The sequence below is a fragment of the Lithobates pipiens genome, unplaced genomic scaffold (assembly GCF_037356315.1).
Source record: "Lithobates pipiens isolate NorthernLeopardFrog02 unplaced genomic scaffold, aLitPip1_a1.2 Scaffold_13, whole genome shotgun sequence".
NCBI classification, from domain to species: Eukaryota; Metazoa; Chordata; class Amphibia; order Anura; family Ranidae; genus Lithobates; species Lithobates pipiens.
Genome location: NW_027507718.1, coordinates 355,389,799 through 355,414,085, shown reverse-complemented (window position 1 = coordinate 355,414,085; position 24,287 = coordinate 355,389,799). Strand labels below are relative to the sequence as shown.

At 41.5% G+C, this 24,287-nt stretch overlaps 1 protein-coding gene across 4 annotated transcripts in view; it reads left to right on the top strand.

The window, feature by feature from the left end:
• Positions 1-24,287, top strand: part of FSTL5 (follistatin like 5) — an 808,279-nt gene that overhangs the window by 741,055 nt on the left and 42,937 nt on the right. For all 4 annotated transcript variants that reach the window (XM_077477144.1, XM_077477141.1, XM_077477142.1 and 1 more), the window contains 2 exons: positions 19,487-19,605; positions 22,035-22,184. In XM_077477144.1, coding sequence (XP_077333270.1) covers positions 19,487-19,605; positions 22,035-22,184 — 269 coding nt within the window. The remainder of the gene's footprint in view (positions 1-19,486; positions 19,606-22,034; positions 22,185-24,287) is intronic.

Below are 24,287 nucleotides of genomic sequence, written 5' to 3'. Positions count from 1 at the left end.
ATATGCATAAAGAAACTTTGCAATAAATACAAAAATATGTAAATCTGACGGATATATGTACTTGTAACTGGTCTACATGTTATACAGGATCCCCCGCTTTTTTCAGGACCATACATATATTGCAAGTGTGTTTATATGCAGAGTTTCTTACCATAGAAAAGAACAAAAAACACGTAAATACAATTATACAGAATAAAAATATTATCAGACATAATTACAGCTATAAATTACCCTGACTGAGTGGAAGTAAATGAAAGAGGGGTGAAGAAGATGGGGTGAATGGGAAAAAACCCACCTAAATATTAATAGTTGTTCAATTAGCTCAATATCATAAATCATCAAAACAACAGAGGAGAGGAATACAAGAACTGTCTCAGATGTTTTGCCTACCAGCCCCTAGGATATAGTCTGGACCTGAAAGACCCGTAGGATTTAGTAAAAGCAGGGTGTGATCCCATATAGAGGATATGAGTAAATAGGCAACATAACATATCATATTGTCTCTTAATTATTAAGACAGAAGTAAACATAAATATCCAAAAGGGGGGGAAATAAATATCCGGTGTATAGAAATATACTCTGAACGATGTGAATCCCAATATCTATTTAAGACAGAGGGGATCAATCCAAATTACCAAGAAAACCAGGCATCTCCGTGATGATCACCTTAGAGGATAAATGGATAGATATTTGTATAAATAAAAAAAAAAAAGGATTATATACATACCAAACAGTTTATATATCAGTGATCCAAATATTGGGTCTCTGAGGATATAACATAGATAAAGTAAATAAAAAAGAAAAATACTAAGGTATAACTTGCATATGCTGTTATTGTGGTAGGTACATATCCACTTCTCTGCCAAAGTTTGCAATGAATGAGTCCCACAGTGAATGTATAAATAGGATCCAAAATGATCCAGGAAACGCCCTCACCTGTGGGGGTGTATCCACAAAGGTGGAACAGATTGTCCCCACCTGTGGTGCAGGAGTATCCTCTCCAATGAACAGATGCCTTGAAGATGTTATAATGGCGTCAGCTGTCATTGAAAAGACAGAGCATACAAGCCACATTATGCCAGAGAATGACATCACTTCCGGTTCTAGACCAGAAGTAGTAGGGGATACATGTCCCCCCCCCCCAAAAAAAAAAAATGTAAATGTCTTTCTTTAAGTAATCGTCTGTCTTTAGTGTTACTTTGTATTTAAAGAAAAATTGCAGGGCAAGTAATTTCACAAGAGAAGGTTTTCAGGTAATCTAAGCTGCGAAATGTGTAAAAAGGCAGGCGAAAAGGAATTTAAGGGATTCCACCCTCTAAAAGGTGGAAACCCCCTTTATTCTGATCAAAGGTATTTCTGGAGGGATTAGTTCAATCTTCACATCTCCTATTTAGCTGTTTGAGTAAAACCACAGAACATTACAAAGGCTATTAGAAGTAAAAGTACTCCAGAAGGGTTAGAAATTCTCCATTGCAGTCTTTAGAAACACTTTGCGGGGAACTCAGTAAAGCTGGACTGTCCCACTTGTCTGGCATCAGTCCCTCTTGCTAATGTGCTGTGCCAGATTCATGGAGCATCTGTGACACTTTTAATTCTAACAGCGACTTGTGCACCAAATTCAGGTAGTTCTAAAAATGCATTTGCAATGTGATACATTGAATGTGGCAATTTTACATTGTGTGAGTGACATTGAGCGAGTAAGTCCAAACTGTGTGTGCAAAATTTATGTCTATCCATGACTCCCCCCCCCTTGCTCCTCCTCTTCCCTAACCATACGTTCAGTTTGTGAAAATTGTCAGGGCTGGGCTCAGCCCTTCCTTCTCAGAGCAAGCCACTCAGCTGTTGGTTAATTGCCAGCTCCAATCTTTTCCACGGTGACTCACCTTAAGCTGTTCAGTTCAGTTCTCTCTGCCTTCGCCTTGGTCAACACATCCAGAGACTCTCTCCTGTGTACCCATTGAAGACTTGCTTGGCTTACGTCGCTTCTGGTTCCTGATCCTGCTTGCTGTTCCACTGTGTTCACTCTCCGGTTTCCTGGCCTGTCCTGAATTATGCTGATCTCTGGCTCCCTGACCCCCTGGCTTGTCTGGCTATCCATTCTGGTTACTGAACACTGGCTATGATTTGACTATGTTGCTCTGTTTACCTATTATTATTATTATTATTAAACAAGAAGTGTGATTTTAACTTCACTTCTGTCTCGGTCTGATTCATGGTTTGTGACAGTAGGAAAAGACCATGAATTCAGAAGATGTAGTCAGTCCACTTGTTGGTAATATTTTTTCCAGGTTGGATGAGCAGGATCACGGTAGGGATTAGTTTGCTTTAGTGTGAATTGCACTGCTCACCTGGAATGTCCCACTGTGGCTACTCTGGTACAACCTGTGTTGCAGGCTGTCCCTGCTGTTGCTCCAGTCTCTGTGCAGGTACCTGCCTTGAGTATTACCTCTATAAGAGGTATGTCTGGTTCCGCTTCAATTTCCCATCATTTTGGGGGCAATTCAGTTCAATGCGGGTGGTTTCTTAATCAGGTTAAGATATACTTTGACATGCTGCCCCAGGGTTTTCCTATGGACAGAATCAAAGTAGGTTTCATGATATCTTTGCTTTCTGAGAGAGCCTTGGCCTGGGCAAACTCTCTATGGGAGATGCAAAAACCCATTGTCCTGAGTTACCTAGAGTTTGTAGCTGCCTTTAAAGGGTTATTTGACATTCCCGCATGCTCCGCTTCTGCTGCCTTTCTCATGGTCTTTCGGATACCATCAAAGATGAGATAGCAGCCCAAGATATCCCCTCTTAGCTGGAGAAGTTCATCACGTTTGCCATCCTCATTGACTCCAGACTCAGAGAATGACTCTCTTTTAAGGAGTGCTTGTGGAAGTCTCCTGTACATTTGTCTCCAAGCTTTGCAGTCCCACGCTTGTCTCCCATTCCTCCTAGTACCGAGTCAGTCAGTGAAAATGAATGGGCTTCACACATCTCTTTGCAGATGAGAGAATCTTTAGGGGGAGAGAGAGATTGTGCCTTTTTTTTGGCCAGGCAGGTCACTTTTTGAAGTCTTGTTCGACCCGTCCAGGGAACGCCTGAACCTCAAGGTCCTGCAACTGACAGATCTTAGGTGACATTGTTTTGTCCCTGGTTATCCAAAAGGATATCCTTTTTCCTTTCTTGATATGAGTCATCCGTCAAGATAGAGGCTCTAATCAACTCTGGGGCTGTCTGTTCATTGATGCTGCCTTTGTATCTAGGCCCGTGATTCCCCAGCAGCTTCGTGACACTCCACTTGCCATTGAGGCTCTTAACAGGAGACCTTTACAGCCTGCCCATATGAATCATGAGACTGTTCCATTGTCCATGGCTGTAGGGAGCTGTTCACCATGAGATAATCCAATTCCAAGTTATTTCCTCACCTAAGTTTCCACTGGTTATCCTTGGTTACAGAGGCACAACCCCTATTTTAATTGGCTTTGTGCTGAGGTTCTCTCCTGGTTGCCACAATGTAGCAAGACATGTTTCCAGAATGTGGCTATGGTCCTATGCACCTCTTCACTCTCCTCCCTGATGGAGGAGTACTACGATTTTAGCAATGTCTTTGACAAAGGTCAAGCCAGTAGTTTGCCTCCAAACCGGTCATTTGATGCAATTGACCTTCAACTTGGTGCCATACCTCCTTATGGCTGGGTTTACTCTTTGTGGGTCTTGGAGGATAGGGCCATGGAGGAGTATGTTGCAGACACACTTTCTCGAGGAATCATCCGCAAGTCCTTTTCTCCTGCTGGTGATGGTTTCTTCTTTGTGAAGAAGAAGAGTGGTGAACTGAAACTTTATATTGATTATAGGGGTCTCAATTGTTTCACAATTAAGAATGCTTATCCAATTTTGTTGATTACAGAGTTATTTGACCGCCTCAAGAGAGCAACCATTTTCACGAAGTTAGATTTGAGAGGAGCATACAATCTTGTGATGATCAAGGAGCGCGATGAATGGAAAATTGCCTTTAATACAGGGACAGGCCATTATGAGCACCTTGTAATGCCATTTGGCCTTTGCAACGCTCCGGCAGTTTTCCAGGAATTTATCAACGATGTCCTCCAAGATTTGTTGCAGCTGTGTGTGGTGGTTTATCTTGACAATATCCTCATTTATCCAAGTCCCTAGAGAGCGACCACACAGATGTCTGTCATGTGCTTCAGAAGCTGAGAGAGAACAATCTCTACTGTAAATTGGAGAAGTGTGAGTCCCATCGTGAACAGGTTAAATTCTTGTCATTTTAACTGATGGTTTTTCGATGGACCCAGTGAAACTTTCAGCAGTCCTACAGTGGTCCTAACCCGTGGGTATTTGTCCTCTGCAATGTTTTCTTGGCTTTGCCAATTATCAAAAGTTGATTTGTAACTTCTTGTCTCTGGTCAAGCCCCTGACTCATGACCAGAAAAGAACGGTAACCCACAGAGTTGGTCTCCGGAGTCCATTAAGGCCTTTGAGAGTCTCAAGGCTGCCTTTGTTTCTGCTCCTGTGTTGGCATATCCTGATCCTACAGTATGTTAACCTTTATCCTTGAGGTTGATGCTTGTGAGACTGGAGTTGGCACCCTTCTGTCTCAAAATCCTACCTCTGAGAGCGCTATGCATCCTTGTGGCTACTTGGCTAAGAAAATTGTCACCTGCGGAATGCAATTACAAGATTGGAGACAGAGAGTTGTTAGCACTCATTTTAGCCCTTAAAGAATGGAGGCATCTCCTCGAAGGTACCACTGTGCTGGTTCTCATTCTTACTGACCATAAGAATCTCACATTCTTGTTGGAGGCTAAATGCCTCTCTCCCAGAATGGTGCGATGGCTCTTTTCTTGTCAAGTTTCAATTACATTGTCTCATTCTTACCCAGTACTAAGAATGTAAGTACTGACGCTTTGTCACAACAATTTTCCTCCACTTCCAAGATGGAATCAGTTCCTGTGATTCCTCCTGGTCATATTCTGGCTATGGTTTGCACACCAGTCTCACTTCTCCTTTGGGTGACAAAATTCTTGCCACCCAGGTCCATGCTCCTCCTGAGAAACCTTGTGACCGCTGCTTTGCCCCTGAGAGTCTCCATACTGCTGTGCTCCAGACTTACCATTCTCCCAAGGCTGCTGGCCACCCTGGGAATAATCAACTCCTTTGAGCCATTTCCCAAGAATTATGGTGGCCTAGTCTATGTGATGATGTTGCTGCTTTCATAGCTGCTTGTTTCATATGTGCTCAGAGTAAGACAACACGACACCTTCCAGTGGGCCTCCTAAAACCTATACCCAATGGAGAGAGGCCTTGGAACCACCTGTCCATGGATTTCATTATGGAGTTGCCCAACTCTCAGGGCAACACAGTTATCCTTATGGTGGTTTATTGGTTCTCATAGATGTCTCATTGTATTCCACTTGAGAAGTTGCCCACAACTGGTTAAATTTTTGCTCGGGAGATCTTTCGCTTACATGGGCTACCCAAGGACATTGTCTTGGACAGGGGTAGTCAGTTTGTGTTCCGGTGAGCCTTTTGTGCACAGTTGGGTATTCAGCTTTCTTTCTCCTCTGCATATCACCCGCAGTCTAATGGGGCTGCAGAATGAGCCAACTAGTCCTTGGGGCAGTTTCTAAGTTGCTATATTTCTGACAATCATAACAACTGATCAGTCCTCTTACTTTGGGTGGAGTTTGCTCACAATAGTGCCTTGAATTATGCTTCCTGACTATTCCGGTTTATGGTAAACTATGGTTTCCAACCTTCCATATTGCCTGACTCATTTGTCCCGCAGAGCATCCCTGCATTAGAGGAGTATCTCTGTGGTTTTCGTTCCACTTGGGCACAAGTCCAGGAGGCTTTGTGACATGTCATTAATAGGTACAAACTCCATGCTGACCGCATACGCCTGCCTGTGCCTTCCTACCAGATTGGGGACAGGGTCTGGCTGTCATCTTGCAACCTCCGACTCTGTGTTCCCTCACTGAAGTTGGCACCTCGGTTTTTTGGGCCTCTCCGTATTCTCCGCAGGATTAACCCAGTGGCTTACGCTTTAGATCTTCCTTATAATATGCGTATCTAAAATGTACTCCATGTCTCAATTTAAAACCCTTGGTCTGCAACCGCTTTACCACCCCAGTGCCACATCCTCATCCAGTACTGGTTGAGAACCATGAGGAGTATGATGTACAGTCCATTGTTGTCCTCCTCTGTGCTTTCCATAAATGTTTTGCCCTCAAACTTGGTGGTCCTCTGATGGGGGAGGGTTCATTGAGGATGGGATACTGTCAGGGCTGGGCAGAGCCCTTCCTACTCAGAGCAGGCCGCTCAGCTGTTGGTTAATTTCCAGCTCCAATCTTTTCCACAGTGACTAATCTGATGATGATATCCTGTTCGTCAGTCCTGCTGGTTACTTAAGCTGTTAAGTTCAGTTCCTCTCCACCTTTGCCTTGGTCATCACCTCCAGAGACTCTCTCATGTGTACCCACTTAAGACTTGCTTGGCCGACGTCCCTTCTGGTTCCTGATCCTGCTTGCTGTTCCACTAAGCTGATTTTCCAGTTTCCTGATTTCCTGGCCTGTCCTGAAGTATGCTGATCTCTTGCTCCATGATGTCCTGGCTTGTCTGACTATCCGTTACGGTTACCAAACTCTGGCTATGATTTCACTATGTTGCTCGGTTTACCTTTTATTATTATTATTATTATTATTATTATTATTATTATTATCAAATAATGTGATTTTACCTGCACTTCTGTTTTAGTCTGATTCATGGTTTCTGACAGAAATATGATAAATATTTCTTAAACTCTACTGAGTTCAACTTTACAGCTTAAGTTTAAGTATTTTTCTTTTAAATCAGCAAAAGGGACATTACTTTAATTTAATGCAAAGTGTCCCGTGTTCTGGTGAAAATCTTCAGTCCTTTGCACCCTCCCATAATAAGCCAAAACATAGCAAAAATAGATTTTTCATGCATGCCAGTTAGTGAATTTCTGGACATTTGGATTAGCTGTAGTAAACCTGCCCTCTAGTGACTCTGAAGGGCTTGAACGTGGTATTCTCCAGAAGAAGGCTAGGGACAACCCAGTACACTCCTGTGGTCCCAAAGCAGTGTACATTTTTTCGTAGTTTTTCTATTACACTTACATAAACATGGCACCTGACTTCACAAAAGCATTGCTCAACATAATGTTTCTAGCTAATGGATAAATAGTTATCACTAAATACTCTATACATAAATACCTATTATATGAGCAAACCACAATTTCACAACACAAATATAACAAAATCAGAGGTGTTTCTACTAAGGTTAAATCTTGTAAAGTATGACTGTTAAGACAGATAACAATTTAGCAGAAGGAAAATAAAAATTAAAATTAAAATACAATATTATAATAGTTCTATATAAAACGTCTGGATTTTAGTAAAGCAGCTTTCCATAAAAAATGTCATAGACTGAATGTGGTATACAACCAAAGAGAAAAAATAAACTAAACCCTCCTAAAGTTGCTACAAACCTTTATTTAATTATCTTTTTTATAAAAGCATGACGACACAAGAGTTCAATAGATATGAAGCAATCAGTATGTCCTACAAAAAGTGGAGTATATAAAATCTGGAGGCTTGTTATTTGAGCTACATTAAGTTTGTAGTAAACCATTTTAAACTGGGCTTTAAGTGGAATTTTATATTTTTTTAATAGATTTTGTATGAGGATTTATCAGCGCTTTCAGTTGTTATTTTGTGCATAAGTGTATGTCTGTTACTACGAAAAAGCAAATGGTAATATTGTTGTACCTAAAACAAAGTGCCTGAAGAGTTCTATGGTGCGTTTGAATTTGGATCTTGGTCCTCTCCCCCAGGCCAATTTAAACTCACCTACCTATGACAGACAGCCTTCGCTCTCTGCCTGAGAAACACAGACAACACTGGTCTGTGAGAGCAAAAGGTTGGTGAAAATCTGTTAAGTTGTATCTGTGTTAGCTGACATGTTGTAGGCTTGCTCAGCCTGGTAGTTAGGGCCTGTATATATTGCATAGTTAGTGCCAAGACATGGCTAGGTTTTTGTTTGGTTTTTGTTTTTGTTTGGTTATTTTTTGTTCTGTTTCTTTTTCTGAAACACTGTACAGCACCTGTATATAGACTTGTATATATCACCAATAAACATAAGCACTGTTTGTCACTACCTCACTGGATTTGGTATCTGTGCCTGAAAGACTGCTCATCTCAGGGAGCTTTGTACCTGCTACCTGTCCCTCAGGTTACATATGGTGGAGAATAAGGGCAGCTTTAGAAAGTTACTACTTAAAAGGCCAGTACCTGCTGTGAGTATACATGGAGGAAATCCTCAAAAAATTGGTGTTATCTAACGCTGCACAGCAGCAAGCAAACACTGCACAACATCAAGCCAATGCTAACGCACAGGAGCAAACCAAGGCACTGTGCCAACAGATCTGTGCTGTACAGGAGCAATCATAGAGGCTGTTTGAACAGCTAGCCACTGATGCAAAAGCATATTGAAAAACTCCAACTGAGGCTGTGGAGACCCTGGCACAGTGGTCACCTGCTAAAATTGAGGATGTTGGAGACAAGCCCATGGCCATCCATGTGGGTCGCTTTTTTTCTCAGCTGACTGCAGATGATGATCCAGAGGCCTTTCTGCTAATGTTTGAATGGACCAATGAGAGGGAAGGTTGGCCTCAAACCCAGTGGGCAGGATTAGCCCCCCCTTACTTTCTGGGGAATCGCAGAAGGCCTACTAGGATCTGGAGTTAGCAGAAGCAGGAGACTATGAGAATCCTGGCACGACTCTGTGTCACCTTGGCCATTTCAGCACAGCGGGTCCAAATCTGGTTCTTCCAAGAGAGGCCCCCAAGATTGCAGATGTTTGATCTAATCCACCTGGTGCAGAAATGGCTACAGCTGGAGTCCCTGTCTGAGCCACAAATAGTGGAGTGTGTGATCATAGACCAATTCCTGAGGTCACTGCCAATTTCCCTGCAAAAGGGGGTGAGTCCATGTTGGCAGACTCCATGTTGGCAGACTCCATGTTGGCAGACAACCTGGTGGAGCTCATTGAGAGATACTTTGCTGCAGAGAGCCTGGTCACCACCCATACAGCTGCAAGGACTTTCCACTCAAAGCCATGGTCTCTCCAGGAAACCAGTAAGACTGGTCCAGGGTGGTAAGCATGGCAAGGAGATAGGGGGAGGATTTTTGATTCCAGGACTGAAGTTTGGCATCTCAAACAAGGGAGCTACTGCCTCTCAGCAAACCAAACTTGGGCAACATCAGGTGTTTCTGCTGCCAAGAACTGTGACATGTTGCAGCAAACTATCTGTTGACAGATGAATCCATGCAGTGTGACATATATATTAGAAGGCAGTCTATGTTTTCTGCTCTTTCATGCACTACAGTCCCAAATGTAGGAAAACACATGTGCCAAATGACTGGTAATAATAAGCCTATTATGGCCTTGCTGGACTCTGGAAGTCTAGTGACTTTGGTTAAAGATGAGATGATTGAACCTAAAAAGTTGCTGTGATCTGTGTACATGGGGATACCCGGGAGTATCCTATAGCCACTGTTCACTTTATAACTGACTCCCATCCGGTCAAACTTGTGCCCCACTTTGTGCACAAGGCCATCATTGGTAGGGATTTCCCTAAGTTTTGGGAACTGTGGGATCGTTCTGACTCGATCATAGTAACTGACTCAGTGACTGAGCCAGAACTCTTGGACAGCACCAACAATGTGGATTCAGGAGGCTCCTCTCAGGGTTCCCCAGGTTTTCCTTTCTCAATTATGGCAGGAGAATTGGAGGAGCCTGAGGAAGTCCCCACAACCAGTGAAGATGGACAGCCATCTGCTGACTCTGAGGCTACATTAGAGTTTGCTGACCTTAATGTGCACAAGGAAAACTTTGGTACCGAGCAGAGAAAAGACCATACTCTTGCCAGGGCCTGGGAAAATGGAATAGTGATTAACAATGTACCTGTCGAACCAGGGGACAGGCCTTGTTTTCCTTATTTCAGCAGCAATGAGAATTTACTGTATCGTGTCTATAAAAAGAATGATGAAATTGTTGAACAGTTGGTGGTCCCTAAGGTATAGAGGCGGGTGGTATTGGAACTTGCCTATGGGCACTTGCTAGGAGGTCATTTAGGGGTTGAGAAAACCACTGAAAGGGTGTTACACAGGTTTCACTGCCCCAAGATACAGAAAGATATTGAGAATTATTGAAAATCATGTCCTGTGTGTCAGATGTCAGCTCCAGTACCCCACTTCCGAAGTCCTTTAGTGCCCTTGCCCATTATCGAAGTGTTCTTTGAGAGGATTGCCATGGACCTTGTGGCTCCACTCCCAAGTCTGCCTGGGGTCATCAGCATATCCTTGTAATCATGGATCATTCTAGATGTTACCCTGAGACAGTTCCCTTTCACACTGCATCTGCTATGAACATTGCCAAAGAGTTGTTCATGGTATTCAGTTGTGTCGGAATCCTTAAGGAGGTCCTTACAGACAAGGGCACCCCATTTATGTCACGAATAACTAGGGAGCTGTGCAAGTTATTTAAGGTGACACAGTTGTGAACCTCTGTGTACCACGCTCAAACTGATGGCTTGGTGGAACGCTTCGATAAAACATTAAAGAGCATGTTAAAAAAGGTTGTTAACAAGGATGGGAAAAACTGTGACTTCCTGATTCCATACTTCATGTTTGCCATCAGGGAGGTTCCCCAGTCCTCTACGGGGTACTCCCCATTTGAGTTGCTTTATGGGAGACACCCTTGGGGACTCTTAGACATAGCCAAGGAAACCTGGGAGGGGGAGAAGACACCCCAAAAAGTGTCATTGAGCATATCACTCAAATGCAGGACAGAATTGCAGCAATCATGCCTATGGTAAAAGAATCCTTACTGCAGGCCCAAGCAGCCCAACAGAGAATATACAACATGGGGGCCCAACTCTGTGCTTTCTGACCTGGTGACAGGGTCCTGGTGTTGGTCCCCAATGTTGAAAGCAAGTTCCTGGCTAAATGGCAGGGTCCCTTCAAAGTAATTGAAAGAGTTGGGGAGATCAATTACAAAGTATATCAACCAGGTAAAAGGAAGCCAGAACAGATTTACCACATAAACCTGTTAAAGCTCTGGAAGGATAGACTGGCATTAACTGCGAGGTCCCTCCAGGTAATGCCTAAGGGTACTGAGTCCCCTCTGATCCCTGAGGTCACGATTCTAGACACCTTGTTGTATTCCCAAAAACAGGAAGCTCCTGATACGGACTAGAGAGAAATTTTCAGAGTTACCTGGCACGACTTCAGCAGTTCAGCATGATATGGTTACTGAACCAGTGGTCTCTGTCAAGCTCAAACCCTACCAAATTCCTGAAGTTAGAAGAAAGGACATCAGTGATGAAGGTAAACGGATGTTGGAGCTAGATGTCATTGAGGAGTCCAATAGTGACTGGTCCAGCCCCATCGTGTTAGTCCCAAAACCGGATGGCATGTGAAGGTTCGGTAAAGATTTCAGAAAGCTTAATGCAGTGACAAAGTTTGACACATACCCAATGCCTAGGGTAGACAAACTTATAGATCGACTTGGCAAGTCCCGCTATCTGACCACTTTGGACTTGAGAAAAGGTTATTGGCAAATACCCCTGACTGGTAGCGCCAAAGAGAAGACTGCATTTGTGATCCTGGAGGGTTCCTTTCAATATAAAAAAATGCCTTTTGGGTTGCAAAATGCCCCTGCGACATTTCAGAGGGCAGGACCCTAAGACCCCACTGATGGCCTGAAGCAGCCTATCTAGACAACATAGTGGTACATAGCACTGACTGAGAGTCTCACTTGCCCCATGTCCAGGCTATCCTCGATTCTCTCTTCAAAGAAGGTTTTACGGCAAATCCCAAAAAAGTGCAATTGGTTTAGAGGAAGCCAGGTATTTGGGCTACACTATTAGCCTTGGTGTCAAAAAAACTCAAGTGAATAAAATAGAAGCCATTCAGGAATGGTCAAGTTCTGTAAACAAGAAGCAGGTCAGGACCTTTCTTGGGATCATCGGGTATTATAGAAGATTTATCCGCAATTTTTCAACTATAGCTGCCCCACCGATGGCCCTTACGAAAGGTAAAGACTCCATAATATGAAATGGTCCCCAGTAGCAGATGAATCATTTCTCATCTTGATGCACAGCCAGTGCTGTACTCCCCATGATTGCTCCAAAGATTTTTTGGTTCAGACGGATGTGTCTGATGTAGGTATTGGGGCAGTATTGTTACAGCTATACAACAGGGAAGAACACCCTGTGGTGTACCTAGGCAGAAAGCTCAATGACCTTGAGAAAAAGTATGCAGTCATTTAAAAGGAATGTTTAGCCATAAAGAGGGCTGTCAACACACTAAGGTATTATTAGGGCGCCAGTTTGAGTTAATAACTGACCATGCTCCCCTGAAATGGATGGCCCAAAAGAAGGAGACTAATAGACGGGTGAACCGGTGGTTTTTGGCTCTACGGGATTACTCCACTGTAAAACACTGGCCAGGTGTTGTGATGGGGAATGTAGATGTCTGTTTCGGGGTTCCCTCCTGTTGGGCCACAGGTGTTCCAACCCTGGGGTTGAAACAAGGGGGGAGGATATATAGCAGGGCGTCCCAGAGTGAGCCAGGAAAAGTCCTGTTCGGGTTTTATACATCTCCCGGGCTCCTCTCATACACGTTCAAGGATCTGTGATCCACGATCCAGTTCGGATCTTGGCCCTCTAAAACTCACCTGTGACAGAGAGCCTTCGCTCTCTGTCTGAGAAACACAGACAACACTGGTCTGTGAGAGCAAAAGGTTGGTAAAAAGCTGTTAATCTGTGTCTGTGGAAGTTGACAAGCTGTAGGCTTGCTCAGCCTGGTAGTTAGGGCCTGTATATATTGTGTAGTTAGTTCCAAGACATGGCTAGGTTTTCGTTATTTTTTGTTCTGTTTGTTTTTCTGACACACTGTACAGCACCAGTATATAGACTTGTATATATCACCAATAAACAGTGCACTGTTTGTCACTACCTCACTGGATTTGGTATCTGTGCCTGAAAAACTGCTCATCCCAGGGAGCTTTGTACCTGCTACCTGTCCCCCAGGTTGCAATATATATAAATATATAAAATCAGCCATAACATTATGATGACCCACCCAATATTGAGTAGGTCCCCTTTTGGCACCAAGACATCCCTGACCCATCACAGCATGGACACCACAAGACCTCTGAATTTATACTGTGATATTTGCCACCAAGCTGTCAAGGGCAGATGCTGTAAGTTGTGGGTAAGGGTGGGGCCTCCATGGATTTGTTTTTTTCAGCACATACCACAGATGCTCGGTGAATTGAGATCTGGGGAGTTTGGAGACCATATCTTGAACTTAGTGTTGTGCACCTCAAACGATTTATGAACCATTTTGGCAGTGTGAAAGGGTGCATTATCCTGCCTAAAGAGGGCATTGAGATAAGGGAATATAGTTTCTATGAAGGGATGTACTTGGTCAGATAAAACATTTAGGTAGATGGTATTGATGGCAAAACAGTATCAATTCTTTTATGTAGACTTGCACACAGTTTTTGAAAGAACTCAGCAGGTAGGTTGTTCCAAACAACTTGGAGAACTAACCACATATTTTCTGTAGCTGTAGACTGCCTCAAATCCTTCTGTCTCTTCATGTACAGTGCCTTAAAAAAGTATTTGTACCCTTTGAAATTTTCCACATCTTGCGATGTTACAGGCACATTTGTATTCAGCCCCTTTTACTCTGATACCCCTAACTAAAATCTAGTGGAACCAATTGCTTTCAGAAGTCACCTAATTAGTAAATAGAGTCCACCTGTGTGTAATTTTATATCAGTATTAGGGATGGTCCCGATGTTCGAATGAAATGTAATCGGCTGTTCGCAGCAAATTTGAGTGCCACGGAGTACCCCATAATGCACTGTGAGAGCGCAGTGCATTGATGGCTGCTGATTAGCCAAAGCATACACCGCATACACTACATGCTTTGGCCAATCACAGCGCAGTCTGTTGTGAGAGCCATGGTTGACCAAAGGCAGGGTGGTCAATTATGGCTCAGGGGGCTAAGTCCACGCCCCACACTATATAAGGCTGCTTACATGGTGGCCGTATGTAGTGTGTTGGAGTGGAGGAGATTGAGAGAACTTGAGATAGATTAGGCAGGTTAGTTAGTGGCATGCAGGCAGTGTATTAAATAATAATAATAAAAAAAAAATAATAAAAAAAAATATATATATATATATATATACAGTGCAGTCAGTGCAGAGTATATAATACAGTGCATTAAAGTGAATCAGAATCCTATAACAGAATTAAGAAAAAACGGCATGGGGCCCCCCAAAATCCATACCAGGCACTTTGGGTCTGGTATAGATTATAAGGGGAACTCCACACCAAAATGTAAAAATAAAACAACGTGGGGTCCCCCCAAAATCCATACCAGGCCCTTTGGGTCTGGCATGGATTTTAAGAGGAACTCCACACCAACATTTTTCAAAAAATGGCGTGGGGTCCCCCCAAAATCCATACCAGACCCTTATCCAAGCGAGTGAGCGTCCCCCCTTCCTGAACCATACCAGACTGGTTGACCTCAATAAGGGGAGAGTGCTTTGCGGTCCCCCCAAAGCACCTCGTTCCCATGTTAATGGGAGCAAGGGCCTACTCCCGACAACTCTGGCCATTGGTTGTCGGGGGTCTGCGGGCGGGGGGCTTATCGGAAACTGGAAGCCCCCTAATATGGAAGCTCCCTATGTGAATGGGCAAGGGGTACATTGTACCCCTACCCCTTCACAAAAAAAAGCGTCAAAGTAAAAACAACAATAGACAGATTTTGACAATTCCTTTATTTAAAAAAAAGAAAAAAGTGCCCCGTGATGTCTATCCATCTTCAATCACGCCGCCCAATGGACTACAAAAATAGAAGAAGAAAAAAAGCTCCGCCTCCCAGCGACTGTTGTCTCTTGACAGTGACAGCTGTTATATAGGCAAGAGTGGAGCCACCTGGTGATGTAACTGAGTGACCATGCCTCCTTCTCACATCAGTGGGGGGTCATCCAGTTATGCCAGCGGTCTGGTATGGTTCAGGCTGCATGCTCGTATAATGGTCTGGTATGGATTTTAGGGGGCGCCCATTCCATGTTTTAAAAAATATTTGCGTGGAGTTACCCTTAAAATCTATGCCAGACCCAAAAGGCCTGGTATGGATTTTTTGGGGGGGGGGCCCATGCTGTTTTTTTTTTAATTTTGGTGTGGAGTTCCGCTTAAAATCCATACCAGACCCAGTGGGCCTGGTATGGATGGGGTATGCCTTTTTTTCCCTTGATTTTTCATCTATATTGCCAGGAGCCGGCAATACATTACAGCTGCAGACAAGTTTATATTACATTTTTTAATTTTGAAATGTCATTTTTCTGTGGCACTGTTCTCCACATTGCACAGATGTGCCACTTTACAGGCAGACTAAGGTAAGGGGACCCCCCGACATGATATTTAAAAGAATATTTCATTTTTATTGTTTAATTTTAAGCATTATTAAATCACTGCTCCTGAAAAAACAGTTGTTTTAAAAACTTTTTTTGCTTTGTGACATGTCCCCTAGGGCAGTATCCGGGTCCCCATACACTTCTTATGGTAAGAACTTGCATATAAGCATTTAAAATTAGCACGTTTGATTTTTCATGTTCGTGTGCCATAGACTTTAATAGGGTTTGCATGTTCGCTCAAACCTTTTGCCTGTTAGCATATTCTGGTGCGAACTGATGTTCAGCTCATCCCTACTCAGTATAAATACAGCTGTTCTGCAAAGCCCTCAGAGGTTTGCTAGATAACCTTAGAGAACAAACAGCATCTTGAAGGCCAAGGAGCACACCAGGCAGGTTGGGGATCAAGTTGTGGAGAATATTAACGCAGTGTTAGGTTATAAAAAACATTCCCAAGCTTTTAACATCTCATGAAACACTGTTCAATCCATCATCTGAAAATGGAAAGAGTATGGAACTACTGTAAAGCCATCCACCTGACCTGACAGGCAAGGAGAGCATCTTTCAGAGAAACAGGTAAGAGGCCCATGGTAACTCTGGAGGAGCTGCAGAGATCCACAGCTCAGATGGGAGAATCTGTCCACGGGACAACTATTAGTGCACTACACAAATCTGGCAAGAAGAAAGCTCTTGCTCAAAGAAAGCCATAAGTAGTCCTGTTTGCAGTTTGCGAGAAGCCATGTGGCGGACACAGCAAAACATATGGAAGAAGGTGCTCTGGTCAGATGAGACCAAAATTGAACATTTAAGCCTAAAAGCAAAATGCTATATGTGGCAGACAACTAACACTGCAAATCACCCCAAACACACCATTCCCACATGAAACATGATGGTGGCAGCATCATGTTGTGGGGGTGTTTTATTTCAGAAGGGACAGGGAAACTGGTCAGAGTTGATGGGAAGATGAATGGAGCCAAATACAGGGCAATATTAGAAGAAAACCTGTTAGAGTCTGCAAAAGACTTGAGACTGGAGTGGAGGTTCTCCTTCCAGCAGGACAACAACCCTAAACATACAGTCAGAGCTACAATGGAATGGTTTAGATCAAAGTACTCTTTAGATGTGCAAAGCTGGTAGAGACATCCTCAAAAGGACTTGCAGCTGTAATTGCACCGAAAGGTGGTTCTACAAAGTATTGACTCAGGGGCTGAATACAAATGCAGGCCACACTTTTCACATATTTATTTGTAATAAATGATGGAAACTATCCTTCCACTTCACAATTATGTGCCACTTTGTGTTGGTCTATCACATAAAATCCCAATAAAATACATTTATGTTTATGGTTGTAGCATGATGTAGAAAACTTCAAGTGGTATGAATACTTTTTCAAGGCACTGAAATTCCAGACAACCTCAATGATGTTGAGATTTTGGGCCCTGTGAGGCCAAACCATGACTTGAGGACCTTCCTGACCAAATCTTCAACTTAATTTGGCGGCAGAAGACGACCGGGCCACCGCTAATAAACGAGCTGGAAGAAGAAGCGGTGGCCCGGCAAGAAGAACCGAAGAGGGGGACAAGACCCCTGAAGTCTGAAGAAGGGGCGACGGCGACGGAAGACCGGGCCTCCGCTAGTAAAAGAGGTAAAGGAAGAAAGTGGAGGCCCAGCAAGAAGAACCGAAGAGGGGGACAAGACCCCCGAAGTCGGAAGACCCCCGGGCGGCGGTGAGAAGACCCCCCAAGACAGAAGACCACCGGAGCTGTGCAATAAACTATTTTTAACCCTTGTGCGTTGTGTTTTATTTACTTTTTTCACCAGGTGAATGGGTAGGGGTACATGGCACCCCAATACTCATTCACATAGGGTGGGGGGCCGGTATCTGGGTGCCCCCTTCTTAAAGGGGCTCCCAGATTCTGATAAGCCCCCGCCCGCAGACCCCGACAACCAACAGCCAGGGTTGTGGGGAAGAGGCCCTTGTCCTCATCAACATGGGGACAAGGTGCTTTGGGGTGGGGGGGCGGCAGGGCGCCCCCATCCCCCAAAGCACCCACCCCCCATGTTGAGGGCACGCAGCCTGGTACAGCTCAGGAGGGGGGGGCGCTCGTACCCATCCCCTTTCCTGACTGGCCAGGCTGCGTGCTTGGATAGGGGTCTGGTATGGATTTTGGGGGGACCCCCATGCCGTTTTGTTCAGCGTAGAGGATTCCCCTTAAAATCCCTACCGGACCTGAGAGCCTGGTATGCCCCCGAAGGCATGCAGGCTTCATTAGTGAGGCGAAGGGATTGCGCTGGTTAGAGAAGCCTGTCGCCGGGAACTAGCATGACAGGATCGTGCTGGAAACACAATATCGGCGGCACCTACTGTATTTATTTACCATTTTCTATGGATTAATTTTGTGCATTTTGTGTGTAGTATCACATCTTATACTATAATTTTGTGCATTTTTTCTGCATTTTTCTACATCTATATCATTACATACAATAGATTTTATTTTTATTTTCATTTTTATTTTTATTTTTCACAAGCTATATTAATTAATTGTACTAGGCACATCATTATATCACTAATTATTTAAGCTATTTAAATGAACAGCGCCACATCTACCTCTATTTTCTTTTTCTCATCTTTCTACCCCACTTAGGTCAGAGTAATCAGTAGGGGCAACAATTCTTTATTCTTTTTATTCTTTATGTAATTTGATTTCACACATTTATTTAAATTATATTATTTTTTGCTGGTACTTAATAAATCTTCCACTGTTGCGGAATCAAACAATTTTCCTTCATGATTGAAAACGTTGCCTGGGAGGGAACTTGCTGATGCAGATAAACTACTTTGTGTATTGCTGCTGTGCTCAGTATTTCCATTGTGTATGGCCTGTGACATGAAACGGTCTTCCACAATCTCACCTTAGTAGCAGAGTTTGGCTGTTCTTCACCAAGTTTTAAACCTCCTACACAGCTGTTTCTGTTTCAGTTAATGACTGTTTCAACTTACATATAAATTGAGTATCATTAGCACTTGTTTGGTATAATTGGTTAATCATACACCTGACTATAAATATTTGACTTTGTGCAAGTGTACAAGTTTTACAAGTGTAAGAATTTATGCTGGTTTGAAGCCAAGGGGTAGTCACACCAAATATTGATAACATTTAGATTTTTTTTGCTCACTTTGCATTGTAAATTGATAAAAATAAACTGTTAAAAAGTATATTGCTGAATATATAAATATATGGATGAAATCTTTTTTTTTTTTTATTTGAGTTGAGTAAAGAATTGTTAACACATGTGTCTCCAGCAGGGAGATTCATTATCTTTATTTATCCTGGTGACTGTTGTCAAGGTGATGGGAAATCAAAAATGTTAGAGTTGTCATAAGAGCAAGAGGTAAAATGAAATCTTCCAACAGGGACACCTGTTCCAGTGACAACTGTCCAATAGAGGATTTTCCCTCAGTTTGGAGAGATTTTCTCTTGCTTCACATTTTATGTCGGAAACAAGAGGTAATAATTTTTCCTGACAGGACACACATTAGAAAACAAGCCTGACAAGGCTCTTAACCATTCTCTAAAAAAATGTTTTGCCGTCATGTACATTTTAAAAATTCTCATTTAAATCTTCTTTAATATCTTTAACCATAATCATATAAACTAAAACAGGAACTAAGTTATATATTTTGTAATCATTATTCTTAATATTCTGAGTAACATAAACTTCTTTTTACCATACATTATAAGCTGGAATGTTTATTTCACATCTCATCATGAACTTGTTTAGTCTACATTATTTAACTTGTGATTTGAAATGGAAAATGTAGTAATTTTAAACTGTGAAATCTGAAAAATAATACTTATTTTGATTAAACCTTAAATAAAACGACATTTACACAGCTTTTCAGAATGGTTATGCCATTGTATAACAAAATAGATTAATGTAAAAAAAAATATTTCTTTTAAAGGTCTTGGAATTGGAAACTTGTTTTATGTGTTCAATAATGATGGCATTAAAGTTATTCAACCTGTTGAATGTGAATATCAAAGACATATTAAGATGACAGAAAAAATTTTTGGAACACAGGTAATTTTATTATGTACAGTAAATGCATATTGAAAATATAAGCATTTCTACTTTTAGAATGTCTAAAAGACTGGAGAGTATATGTACTGTATATTTAATTTGCATAGAGCACCATAATTATTGTCATTTCAAATTGATTTACTAAATGGGTAATGTTTATATTTGCATGTGTTTATTTCAAATAATCAGTCAGGTTGTAAAAAAATAAAAAATAAAAAAACACAAAATGCCTGTAAACTTGATTGAGTAATTCAAATAGAAGTATAGCCAAAGCTTTTTTGGCTATATTTCTCCTGTAGGTCACAGGAGTGCAGTTTGTTCTGCACTCCTGTGCACCGTTTTCAGCAGACAGCCAGCAAAATATTCTGTCAGCTAATGTCACTCAGCCATCACTTGGCCTGGATCAACATCTGGCTCAGCCTCTAAATGATCGGTTGAGAACCTAAGCCAGTGTCTCCCACCCACACCACAGCCCAACACTCCAGTGATCACTGGTGGGGCAGAGCAGAGAGCTTTACGGATCTCCGCAGAGGGGAGAACTGAGCAATCAGAGTGGTGTTTTATCGCTCAGTTCTCACTGCAGAGCCTGTGGTGGACAGAAGCAGCATGTGATGTGAGCATAAATGTTTTTTTTTTAAAGTATAAACTACTTCTTTAGTATATCTTTATTTATTTAGTGTTTCCTTATATGTGCAGCGTGCACATAGATTAGCCCTTCAGTTACTGGGCTTGTAGGTTTATAATAAGCTCTGTAAAGGTAATATATACCAGAAGCAAATAGAGAATACCCTTCCTTGTTTGGTTGTGATAGTCTGCCTAAATAGACTAGTACTTTATTAGTAGAATGGCCGTTAATGGCCATGCAGCTGCATTGATTTGTTCTATGGCAGAAAAATCAGATAAAAAAAATATTATGTATGTCTTCATTTATTCATTCATATTGATACATTAATTGTTGCAGTTATGCCCTTATACTGTGCCCTAATGTTAGTCAAATCATTTCTTTGTCAAAATATTTGTTTTCCTGGGCACTAAAGCAGATTATAACATATAAAGCATCATATATAACCTAGAAATACATACACATATTTTGTTGCTCACAAACAAAAATGCTCACAGGCTATGAAATAAATTGTAACTGAAATTAAATGACACAGGCAGAGCTAGAATAAGGTAAAATACGTTGTTAAAGGTTATGCTTGCAATAATACCATAGTGACGGTATGAAACAAAAATAGAGGACTACAGATTCAAAAAATGAGCCACATCCAATGTGTGTCAACTTTTCCATTCTCCGAGCAAATTAAAGTTTTATTGCCCATTTTCTCGCTATTGTAGTACATCATTTTTATTCATTTGGGAGTGCTTACAAAACCCATGGCTCCTTGTGGACTTCATTGACTTACTGTCAAATTACCTGTGTAGAATTACAACCAAAACCTGAAGAAAACATTGCCTTTGTTGGTCCTGTGTGAACTATTTTTTAATTTAGGTTTAAAAAATGAAACTTCTAAAGCACAATGCAGCTCTAAAGCATAGGGCAGTGGTTACAAACTGCAATATATACTGTATATTGAAAATATTGACAAAAAATATACTCTTGTTCATATTTTCTTCTAAATATGTGATGTACATTTACTCTTTGTGCCATGCAGTGAGGAGTGTATAATGACCTAACGAATATTTTTTACACCGGTTGGATATTTATTTTTGTCTTTTAGTGAACTAGTAAATGTAAACTAAAGAAATTCCTGCTTTAATTTACTAAGACATGCATTATCTGTCCATGTAAAATCATTGTAATTCATTAGGACAATGATGTATTGGGGGCAGGGAATAATACCCTGTAACCTTTTGTTACTACTGCCTAACTAGTAAATAAAACCTAGATCCTCATCATATCTCAGTTATAATGAGTGAGGAACCCAACTTTCTTACTTAAAGTGGCAACCATAAACCAGTAGGTAAGGGTTTGGAATGCCCCATTACTTGAATCCTACCCTAAATTTGTCCTTGTGACCATTTTTATCATCATTTTTAGTGCCACAACATAAATAGAGACCATACCAAAAGGGATACATCCTCTGGTAACAATAGTCTAAGGCAAGATTTCCCTCACTTTGCAGATATTTACTATCACTTTCTGTTGCTTTTATTGAGCTGTAAGTGAATGAAAATCCCCCAACAGGACATAGGTAACAATATAGAAACAAACAAAAAAAAGTTTGACCCTGGTTTCAACCCTTCCTTACTTTACCCAAAACTAAAAAAGTGTTTGGTTTACAGTAGATTCATCCCAGCTTAGGACTCTTATCTATTATTTTTGTACAGTATCTGCTTGTCTGTTTACAAAACAGTTATTTGTAATTTTACTGTATATAATTAGAGTTTTTTTTTGTTGTTGAACAGCTATGTGTTCTTTGTTGTAGGATGAAGTGTGTCCAAAGATAGAAGGACTTGAAACGGAAAGTTGCGTATGGGCATCAGCTGTTAATGTAAAAGACAAGTTTATCTATGTGGCTCAGCCTAAACTAAACAGGGTCATTCTTGTTGATATACAGGCACAAAAAGTTGTGCAGGTAATGTATTTTGTTGCTAATTCTAGACTGTAGTGATATTTATTTTTTTCGTTTTAAATATTTTTTTTTTTTCCTGTCCACTATCATAAATAATAATAATAACAACAAAAAAAAAACACTTTTGAGGTTTATATAAGGAACACAACCTACCTATTGATAAATGTATCCAACAACTTAGTGTCTCAATTCTCCTGTGCCAATATGAGTGCCATCATAATAACATGTGAATAAACAAAAATATAATACAATAATATAATACATACATGTATTTTTCTTCTTATGATAATATAAATCCCGTGCTTAAGTGCATTTAAATAGTTAATGAATAATGTCAGAAAAAAGTTTTAACTTGTTGAGTCTTCACAAATCCTCAAAAATACGTGATTTTGTATCAATTCACCTCAATGTTCCCCCATAAGAAATGCGCTCACCTCACAGTGTGTGACCTCATACTTAACAGATCATGCTTTTCTCCTCGTTGCTCCATTGATGTACCATAATTATGACAAGGAGGAAAGCATGATCTGTTAGTCCAGGGTGACTAAAAAGCTTTATTTGGCAAACTTAAAGGGGTTGTAAACCTTTGCGGTTTTTCACCTCAATGCATTCTATGCATTGAGTTGTAAAAACTCTTGCAGTGCAGCAGCCTCCCAGTTCCCCCATTTTATTTACCTGAACCCTCTTTTTCTCACGCCGGGAATGAGCACACCATTCTAGGGGGGTGTCTCATGTCCTGATTGGCTAGATTGATAGCAGCGCAGCTATTGGCTCCCACTGCTGTCAATCAAATCTAATGACACAGGCACCGCCAGGCCAAAGGGCCTGGTATGCCTCTGGAGGGGGAACCCATGCCGGTTTTCTCCCTTAAGATTCATACCAAAAACAGGTGCCTGATATTGACAGGAATCAATGTCAGTGATGCTTGTCGCTCATCAAGAAAGGAAAAGAAACATTTTTCCTTTCCCAAAGCGAGCCGGCTCGGCGCTGGCTCCCGAAACCCCAAACTTGAAGATTTTTGAACTTTTACATTTTGTCTGGCTTTTTCTAGCACAGTAATACTAGCGTACTAAGGCTCAATCAGACCACCACATTGTGGTAACACAGTAAAATGTACATTACTTCAATGCACATACCATAGTACTTGGTACTGGGTGCAATTCATTTTACATGGCATACTAATACCACTTCAAATCACATATGTTGCAGAACACCACAAAGCAGTATGGTACTGAACTAATGCGCACTGTGGCATATTTCTTAAGACGTCGTCAAGCAGGTCTGATACCAGACATATTCTGGTACATTAGCAGTCCATGCACATGAATGCAACATGTTAATCAGCCTATCCTAATCTACTGCATTGCATTGAATAGGTCTGAATGGACCCTACAATTTAAAGCAGCTTTAAGTAGCTTTCTATCTTTTTTTTTTTTATTTACAAATGACCTAGTTTTTTCATCCATCTATTCACAAATTCTATTCAAATTGTAAATCTCACTTCCCATCACCACCGTTTTTGGACCATCTATAACATTTTTGAACATTTTGCAACTTAAAAAAAAAATACATGCACATATTTTTGCAGATAAAAAAATCTGCATTTCGTTTTTTTCTTAGGAGCCAGCAGAGGAAAGAAACTGCCTACAGTTTTCTGACAGTACCTCTGTATAGGCTTTCTGTTTAAGAGCCCTGGGAAGGGTCAATGAACTACAAGAGCACTCACAAGCACCCTCACAGTTCATTGAGAAGTACAAGCTGTCTTCTGCAGTGGCAGACGGGACATTAATTCACAAATTCCAGTGAATGAATGATGTGGCTGTGTGGAAGGAGCTCTGCAGAGCTGAGCTATCTTTAAATTGTGACAGTGGATGTGGGGTGAAGAACCTACTCCTACTGTCATGGGGGGGGGGTCATGGGTGTGTGGAAGGTGCTGTATAGTAACATGTTACACCCTAAATATGGGTGTAACATGTAACATGTTGCTAATGGTAAACATAGCCTTTAAGCCTGACATTCTATTTGGAAAAGCAAATTGTTTCTGTGATACTCAGTGCTTAAGAATTTGTCTTATTAATGACTGTGGTTTAATGCATGCTATAAAAA